The following is a 9095-nucleotide window of genomic DNA, read 5'->3' as shown; positions in this document are numbered from 1 at the left end:
CCCCCCCCCCCCCCCCCCCCCCCCCCGCTGCCTGGGACCTGCCCAGGGTTGCAGCCTAACCAAGTGGACTGCTTATTAGTTCACTTGTTGATTAACCACAAGAAAACCTGAATGGGGGTCATAAAGCCATTCAAGCTTACAGAGAAATACAAAGCTGCCTCCACGGTCAGGTCAGCCCAAAACAAAACACACAGGGACAGGCCCATGGCCACTGCCCTGAGAAGCATCAGCTCCACGCATGCCGGAGTGAGACTGAGCCGCCCAGGGAACTCCCCACAGGTCAGGGCCCTGCAGACAAAGAAGAGTCCGCGGGGTGCCCAAGGGGCGGGCCAGGGGCAATGGCAGCCCTGGAGGAGGGACACTGAGCACGATCCCCCTCACCTTAGCCCCTCTGCTGATGCTTCTAAACATATGACCCGAGACCCTCAGAGGTCCAGGAAGGAGACTCAAACAAGAGAAATTGCTAAAAGTGCAGCTCAACACAAATACTTGTCCACACGTCTCCAGCAGCATGACTCATAAAAGTGGATACAACCCAAAGACCCATCAGTGGGTAAACGGACAAACAAAACATGTCCACCCACACACAGGAGCGTCCCGTGGCCGCGCTGCCCCGGGGACGGACCCCGAGCCCACAACGCTCAGGGAGGGAACCAGACACGGAAGGCCACATGGGGTGTGAGTCCACATGGGTGACACGTCCAGCACAGGCTCATCCACAGACGGGAAAGGGGCTCGTGGGGGCCGGGGGCTGGGGAGGATGGGGGGTGACCGCTGATGGGGTGGTGTTTCTTTTTGGGGAGCTGAAATGTTCTGCAGTTAGGCAGTGTTGAGTTTCACAACCCGGTTATTGCCACTGAAATACACCTTAACACTACGAAGTCTGGTATGTGAGTTATGTATCGATAAAGCTGTTGCAAGAATAAACTACAGTTCGGCCACATGGTGGATCCAGGATAAAGGGCAGCTTCTGCAGCGTTCCATACACTCCCAGGACTGGCACACATCCCGACGGCCCCCAGAGCCCAGTGTGGCCCCAAGCTCTACATTTCAGAATCAGCGCCCCACCCACACCCCTGAGAGGGAAAGACCAGACACCAGGGACCTTCACTGTGGGTGAGCTGCCCCACCCTCCTGCTGCCAGCTCTGGCGGCCAGCCAGCCTGGGCGCACAGTGGAACCCTTCCCAATACGAGGCGGGGGGAGGGACAGATACCGTAGAGGCCACTTGGGACAAGAACAAGAGTCGACAAAGTCCAGAGCTCTGATTCGGGACACACTCAAATCCCAACCACTCATTACCCAGATCCAACTATCCGCCAATCACCACAAGGCGGTCCCGGCCTCACTGAGGCCCCAGCCTGGAAACCAGCACCTGCTTACAGAGCTGCCGCCCGTCTGCAGAGGACCCGGTGCTCCTGGTGGTCACTCAGGACGTAGAAGCTGGCTGGACGAGACTGGCTGGGGAGGCTGGGGAGGCTGGGGGGACCGGCAGTCTGGACGTCGCTTATCAAATGTACACATGCTCCCTCTGACCCAAAATCTCCACTTGTGGGACATGCCCTTCAAATACCCTTGCACTTATCATGGGACCGTGACACAAAGTAATTCACCACCACAGCAAACAGAGCCACCAGCACAAGGTAGGTTAGACCCGGCCATGGAGCCCTGCCACCCCCAACAAGACCACCATGGAGACCCGACCTGGAAGCCTGACGTTAGAAAAGCAGACTGACTCAGGCAGAAGGACAGGGGTACAAGAAGCACAGCCTGAGGGGCAACAGTGACGGTAACAGTGATCATAGGGCGGTGAGCAACGAGTGATCGATGGAAGAAAACCCCACAGGGAACAATGTCCTGTGACGCATGAGACTCTGAAAACTGAGTTGCGCCGTCTGTCCGTTGTGGAGGGCGCACCTGCTGCCGGCGGCTGTCTTCCCGCCGCTCCCGCACGGATGCTCGGTGTGCGTGGCCTGTACGGCCGAACGATTCCCCAGCTGCCCTCTGAACTGAGCCGCCCGGGGAGTACGTGCAGGTCTGCTCTCCCCGCACAAAACCCTGCCGGCAGGACGCATGGCAGGGGGTCACCCTCGCTGCCCCCGGAGGGAGACTCCACACACACCGTCTTCCCAACTTTTACGGGGTCAGTCCGTGTGATTCTACTGCCTGTTAGAAAAACAAGTACACTGATTTTCTAAAAATGATGGAGAATAAAATTATAATAATAAAAATGATAGGACATATAAAAAGTATTTGGACAGATTAAAAAAACAACCAAAAAGACTTGAAAAATATGTGGCAAGATGGGTCAGTTCTGAGATCATGAATGATTCTTTTTTTTACTTGAAGCTTTCTGAAACTTTCTTGCTCTACAACAAGAACCTACTAATTTAAAGAATCGCGAAGGAGAGAGGGGGCAAGTGCAGGCCCATGGCAGTTCCTGGGAGGAAACCACATGAAGGGGGGACGTCCTGAGCCCCCTCCCAACCTTGGTCACAGACATCATTCTTTAAGAAAAAAGCTTCTGATCCAAGTCGGGACTCCTGGCGCTTGTCTGGAAGGTTCCGGACACTTCACTTGGAGAAAAGCTAGTGGAGTTTATTAAGCCTCTCAAAGACAAAGGAGCCTTTCTTCCGTGCAGCCGGCTGGCAAGGCCGGCCGGGGAGCCCGGACCTCCGCTTGCAAGGACACCCCTTTCCTTCCTATGAGAGCCGGGCCCTGAGCTGATGAAATGGGCACAGTGCCCTGCAGCTGTGACACCTAATGCTAATTGCCAAGCCAGCTGGGGACCCCCAACACTCAGCCTCCCGGGCCTCAATTTCCCCTCAGGTTCTTCTGATGGACACTGCAGGACCGAGCTCCTTGCAGCCCCAACACTGCACACCCAGATGTCTCCACAAGCTCTTGGGGCCCGGGCTGACCATCCAGGAAGGCAGAGACTGGGACGCCAGTGCTCCTCAACCCTCCGGTCAGCTTCTGGCCATCTGTGCCTCCCACGGAGCACAAGGGAACTCCGGGAGGCGGCAACCTTCCTCTAACTTGACCTTGGGTGTGTGCGTTTGTGAGACGCACACTGCGTCTCGTGAATGACCACCTCCGCAGCATGTGCCCTGCTCCTCGGCAGAGGCGGGCACCTGCCCACCCCAACAGCACCCGTCCATCGCAGCAGGGGTCCGCAGACTTCTGGGGCCTGAGTGCCTCTAGCCACACATCAATTGGTGCTGGAACCCAGCGCGGGCCCTTGAACAGACCTGGGGACTCTGGGAACCTCGGGGTGCTGCTCCCAGAAGGCTGGGGCCTGGGATGCCAGAGCAGCACGGAGCAATATGGCCAGCCAGAACACCTCCATGGACCCGCACTGCCTCCAACGAGCAGGGTTCAACCACGCAGGAAGAAACCAGCACCCTGCTGTCTGGACGTATCAGGGGATGAGACCTGAGAGGAGCCAGCAGGACAAAGATGGACCCCGGAGATCGGGAGAGGGCTGTTTCCAGGGGCAGGATCCAGGAAGCCAGGAAGAAGGAGCTCACTGCCCCCCAACCTCCAGCGGTGGCAGACCAGCAGCCTGAGGCCACATAACCCCCAGCTGCTTCTTGCTTCATGAGAAAACAGGACTTAGAAGCCAGCAGTTGAGTGGGGATTTCTGACTCGGGGTGAGGGGTCATGTGGACCTCAGGAGGGTGCTGGCTTGCCCCCTGCCTCAGTCTCCCCCAGCACACAGGGGCCCCTGCCCAGTCCTCACAGGTAAGAGATGGGCCCTAGAGCACCCGGCCATCCCTGCTCCACGTCCACAGGCTGGGGCACGAAGACTAAAGAGGCCTCAAGATACCGCCCACCTTGCCTTTGGACCACACTGGAAGCCAACTGCTATGACTAGCTGGGGCACCAACACCAGAGCCAGCCCAGTTTTGGTTCTCCGTTCCATCCACAATTCCACCACGCCCAGACCCAAGCCAGCCCAGAGCAAGTGAACAGAGCAAGTGAAAACAGCTCAGCTTATGCGTGAGTGCAGGCTAGGCCAGGAAGGGGGGAGGCGAAAGCGGACAGGGGAGCAGCACTTTCCAGGATGGGCCTGGAGGGAGGGTCAATGCTGGGACGTGCTGGGACGTCCAAGGTCGTCAGTCAGTCCTGCCGCCTGGCCCGTTAGATAAACCCCTTCTTGGAAACTGGAGGCTGGGAGGAGCATGGGCCCAGGCAGGGCGGGGTCCCAGTGGGTGGCAGCCATAAGGAGGGGCGCCCACTCCTGAACCCAACAAGAGGGATGGAGACAGGACTCCCACCATCCTTGGGGGTTGGGAAGACTCCTGCAGGCGGCCTCCAACACCTCTGTGATGCCTGGGCGCTGACACGTGCCCGAAGAAGTTTGGGTATAAAGTTAGCCAGGACACAAGCTGATTCCTCTCCCAGGGAGTCACCTGGGCCTGCAGTCACGGATGTGTCTAGTGTCACATCCCAAGTGAGCAAAAAAGGGCTAAGTTACCCCCTGCTGACCGATAAGCCAGCGCAAACAATTATTTTTGGCAACCGCAGGGCTCCCCTCCAACAGGGTAAACAAATCGCATTTCGCAGGGCCCTAGTAACAGCTGCACTCTGCACAGAAAACCTGCTGGTGGCGGCCAGGGCCGTTCAGGAACACAAATTCTCAGGGCCAAATAAACACTGGCTGGTTCCACTGGGCACCTAAATTCTTCGGACAGCTGGGAGGGTGAAGGGGGATGGGCGCACCCCCCCCCCAAAAAAGGCTTTGACACCATCATCTGAAGAAAGGGGGCACCCAGCTGCAACAAGCCGGCATGACTTCGTCAGAGTCCTTCAGCAGTTCCCAACAACACTTTCCCTGGCAAGCACCACACGGGAGCTGGCTGGTCACTTCCAAATTTGAAGGAAAAGGAGAAGGAAGGAGGGAAGGAAGGCAAGCAGGCAGGCAGGCAGGCAGGAAGGTGACCAACCTTGCTGGCTGGCCGCACACTGACCCAGGAAGCCCACACTTACTTCTTGACGTTCGCCTCCCCGTTCGGGATCCTTCGCAACTTCTTCTTCTTGAGGATTTTGACAGCTCTCCTGCACAGCGTCTCTGAGTCCAGCACCTCCTTCACCTTGCCGTAGGACCCCTCCCCCAGCAGGTCTCCCATCAAGTACTTGCCGATGAGCTTGGCCCGCTTGCGCCGGGGCTGATAGATGACTTCCGTGGAGTCGATGCGGTGGATGAACGTGTCCATCCCCACGGACATCAGCTCCCCCTCTGTAAACATGCCCAGCTGCTGCGGGTCGGCCACATCCATCCTGGACCCAACGCCTCCGACTCTCGCCGGCGGTCCCTTATCTATTGCCCCTGGTACGCACGGTTCTTCCTTTTGTCCCCCTAAAATTCCCTTCTCAAAAACAAAAAACAATAAACAAAAAAAAAACCCAAACCCAAAAATCAACAAAAACGCAAAGAAAAAAAAGAAAGGAAAAAAAAAAGAGAGAAAACCCTTCTTCGAAAAGAAACGATTGTACTAGTCGTGAGTTCAAGAGGCGCGCCTGGCCCAGAACCCCGGCACCCGAGGGTGCGGAGGGTCGCAAGTCTGGGTGCCTGCCCGCCTCGCAGCTTCGGGTCGGGCCGGCGCATCCACGGGGGCCCTCAGTAGGCCGGTGGGGCTTGCAAGTGCTAGGTCATCCTCCAGGGACTTTAGACCCTCGGACAAACACCGGTGCGGCCAAAGCAAGTCTTCTCCAGGATGGGCATTACCAGCGGGCCGTGGCGCGCGCCCAGAGAGGGCCCCGCGGCGGCCGGCCGGCCCCAGGGCCCCAGGCTGCGCAGCCGAGCTTCGCTGGGGGCCGGGCGCGCTGCTGGGGGCGGCTCCCGGCGGGGCCCGCCGTCCTGGGGGCCCGAGGCAGCGGCAGGTGCCTATCCGGACCGCGCGGGGGGCACCGACGTCCGCCCCCGCCAGCCCCGGGCGCGTGTCGGGGGGCCGGGGGGCTGCCCGGAGCCCTCCCGCCGCGGGGAGCAACTTCCGTCGGAGCCGGCCGCCGCCGGGGCGCCCCCACACCGGCCTGGGACCCCGGAGCGGCCGCCCCCCGCCCCAAACGGCAGCCCGCGCTCGCTCTCGGCCGCGAACGCCGTCGGCCACGGGCCGCGGGGCGCGGGGACCCGCAGGGCTCCGGGCGGCTGAGGCGGCGCAGGCCGAAGGCCCGGGCAGGGGGTTCCCGAGGCCGCCGGGGCTCGGACGGCGCGTGCCCCCGCCGCAGCCGCCGCACGTGTGGAGCAGGCGGGGAGGCGCGGGGGCCCAGCCCATGCAAAGCGGCGCGGAGCCGGCCGGCGCCCGCCGCCGCTGCCTCCCGCGCCCCGCCTCAGCCGCGGACACCCCGGGCCGCCTCCCCCTTCCGCGCCCGACACGCCGCCGCCATCTTGTTTACCTCCCGCCCCCGCCCTGCGCCGCCGCGCCGCCGCACGCCCGCCGCGGGGCCCACCCCTCCCGCCGCCGACGTGCCCGCCCGTTGGCTGAGCCGGAAGGCCCCGCCCCGCGACCCGACCCGCCGCCGCTGCCGATTGGGTCGTTTGGACCCAGGCAGGCGCCCAAGCGGGGATTGGTTCGCTCTCGGCCCCGCCCCGGGGGTGGCTACAGCTGGGCTCATTGGCCCGCCGAGGCGCCCGTCACGGGGAGGGGGGGTTTGGCGGGAAGCGGGCGCGGGGAGGCGAGCTCGCGGTGTTGACCTCGGAGGGGCTCGGGGCTGGGGTCGGAGTCGTGAGCGACAACGGCCACCTGGGAACGGCTGTGGGGCGGGCGGAGCCCTCGTGGGCCGGGGCACTCGGCTCGGGGCCCCTCAGCCCAGGCCCCCTTCCAGGCGAGGTCAAGGGTCAAAAAGGAGCCCGAGGCCAAGGGCGCCTGCGAGTCTGCACGGCGGGGTCGTGAGCTCGACCCCCGCGTTGGGTGTGGAGATGACTTCAAAGATAAATGGATCACAAAGGAGCCCAGAGCGGCCAATTCCAGGCCATGAGTGCGAAGGGCTGACAAAACCGGGCTCCCCTGCCCCCGTCCCGCGCGTTACCTTTCTGCTCCGTAACTCCGTTACGATCTTGCCGGAACAAACTGCTGGTCTTGTGTGAAGCTCCTGATTCGCCACAGCCAAAAAGAGGGAACTTTGGGAGCTGACAGCATCGGATTTGGGCTCCAGGCTGGGGGGTTCTGAGCCCAACACCTGCGAACTCCCTGAAAGTATGTGCGGCATTGCGTATGCCCATGTGCGTGTTGTTGGGGACCGTGAGTTTCATCACAGTCTCGAATGACCCGAGGAGGCGATTGGGGTAGCTTTGAGGGGGAGGGAGGCACAAGCCACATCAGCTGGACCGCAACCCCAAACTCCTCTGCTGAGAAGGAGATCCTAAAGATCAGGGCAGAAGCCAAGGGAGTAGAATAGAAAAAGAACAGGGAAAATCAGTGAAACCCAAAGATTGTTCTTTGAAGAGATTTTGAAAAAAATGACAAAAGTCTAAGCAGATTGACCAAGAAAGAAAGATGACCAACATCAGGAATGAAAGAACGGCTGTCACTACAGACCCCAGAGCGATTAAAAAGGATTACATACTAGAAACGACTCTATACCCATAAATTCCAACTCTGCCCATAAATGGAACACCGCCTTAAAAGACACCAAAATGAAAGCTCGCTCGAGAGGAAATAGATAATCAGCATAGTCTTGTATATGGGGTTCCTGAACCCAGGCCCACGCCTCCGCATGGACCCAGCTCAGCCCCATGCCCACAGAGTAGGGGCCCCGGGAGGCCGAAGGCGTCCTCGCAAAGTGAGGTTAGCCCCCACTGGGGATACAGCCATGGTTCCAGGTGAGGATGTGGCTGGGAGGGGCAGGGTGTGTGTGGGCCTCTGTGGCCGCCAGGGGGCAGGCAGGGATTGCAGCCGAGGCGCCCTGATGTGGCGTGTGTGCGTGTGCGTGTGTGTGTGCATGCGTGTGCGTGTGTGTGTGTGTGTGTGTGTGCGAGTGCGTGGGGGGGAGGTGGGGAAGACAGTGTGTGTCTCTGTGTGTGAATGAAACGCTCAGGACCACTCCTGATCCCTCAGGGTGGGGACACCCTGGATCATCGCAGTTGTCCCCCCTTGTCACACACACATGGTCACAGACAGGGCAGGGATGCCCGGAGTCACACATGCTTCCCTGTAAGCCAGGTCCCTCCCGCTTTCCCGGCACTGAGGGCACTGAGGGGTGGGGGCGGGGGTCATCCTCTTTGGGGGTCTCGCACCCTACGGGCGCCGAGCAGTGTCCCAGCCCCCACTCATGCGATGCCAGGAGTGCCCCCAGCCCTGACGACCACAAGCGTCCCCAGACATAAGCTGGTGTCCCCTGGGGGCAGAACTGTCCCCAGGTGGGAATCTCCTTTAGAGACACACACCGAAGCGCCTATGGATGAAAGGCTAGGATTTTGCTTAAAAATATTCCTAGGCAAAATGGAACAAATAATCCTAAAATTTGTATGGAACCAGAAAAGACCCCGCATAGCCAGAGGAATGTTGAAAAAGAAAAGCAAAGCTGGTGGCATCACAATTCCGGACTTCCAGCTCTATTACAAAGCTGTCATCATCAAGACAGCATGGTACTGGCACAAAAACAGACACATAGATCAATGGAACAGAATAGAGAGCCCAGAAATGAACCCTCAACTCTATGGTCAACTAATCTTTGACAACGCAGGAAAGAATGTCCAGTGGAAAAAAGACAGTCTCTTCAACAAATGGTGTTGGGAAAATTGGGCAGCCACATGCAGAAGAATGAAACTGGACCATTTCCTTACACCACGCACAAAAATAGACTCCAAATGGTTGAAAGACCTCAATGTGAGACAGGAGTCCATCAAAATCCTAAAGGAGAACACAGGCAGCAACCTCTTCGACCTCAGCCGCAGCAACTTCTTCCTAGAAACATCGCCAAAGGCAAGGGAACAAGGGCAAAAATGAACTATTGGGACTTCATCAAGATAAAAAGCTTTTGCAAAGCAAAGGAAACAGTCAACAAAACCAAAAGACAACTGACAGAATGGGAGAAGATATTTGCAAATGACATATCAGATAAAGGGCTAGTATCCAAAATCTATAAAGAACT

The 9095-nt window shown here is 59.1% G+C and overlaps 1 protein-coding gene across 2 annotated transcripts in view; it reads right to left on the bottom strand.

Annotated features, from left to right (window-relative positions):
• The window catches only part of STK11 (serine/threonine kinase 11), a 21436-nt gene extending 15601 nt beyond the window's left edge, over positions 1 to 5835 (bottom strand). The window contains exon 1 of one of the 2 annotated variants that reach the window (XM_032394605.1): positions 4992 to 5835. In XM_032394605.1, the coding sequence (XP_032250496.1) occupies positions 4992 to 5281 (290 nt within the window). In that variant the 5' untranslated portion in view covers positions 5282 to 5835. The remainder of the gene's footprint in view (positions 1 to 4991) is intronic. The other variant, XM_032394606.1, reaches the window with a different exon arrangement.
• Positions 5836 to 9095: the final 3260 nt, after the last annotated feature.

This window comes from Phoca vitulina, unplaced genomic scaffold, assembly GCF_004348235.1.
Source record: "Phoca vitulina isolate PV1807 unplaced genomic scaffold, GSC_HSeal_1.0 scaffold81, whole genome shotgun sequence".
NCBI lineage: Eukaryota > Metazoa > Chordata > Mammalia > Carnivora > Phocidae > Phoca > Phoca vitulina.
Note: the sequence above shows the minus strand (reverse complement) of the source record. Positions and strands in the feature narration are given on the sequence as shown.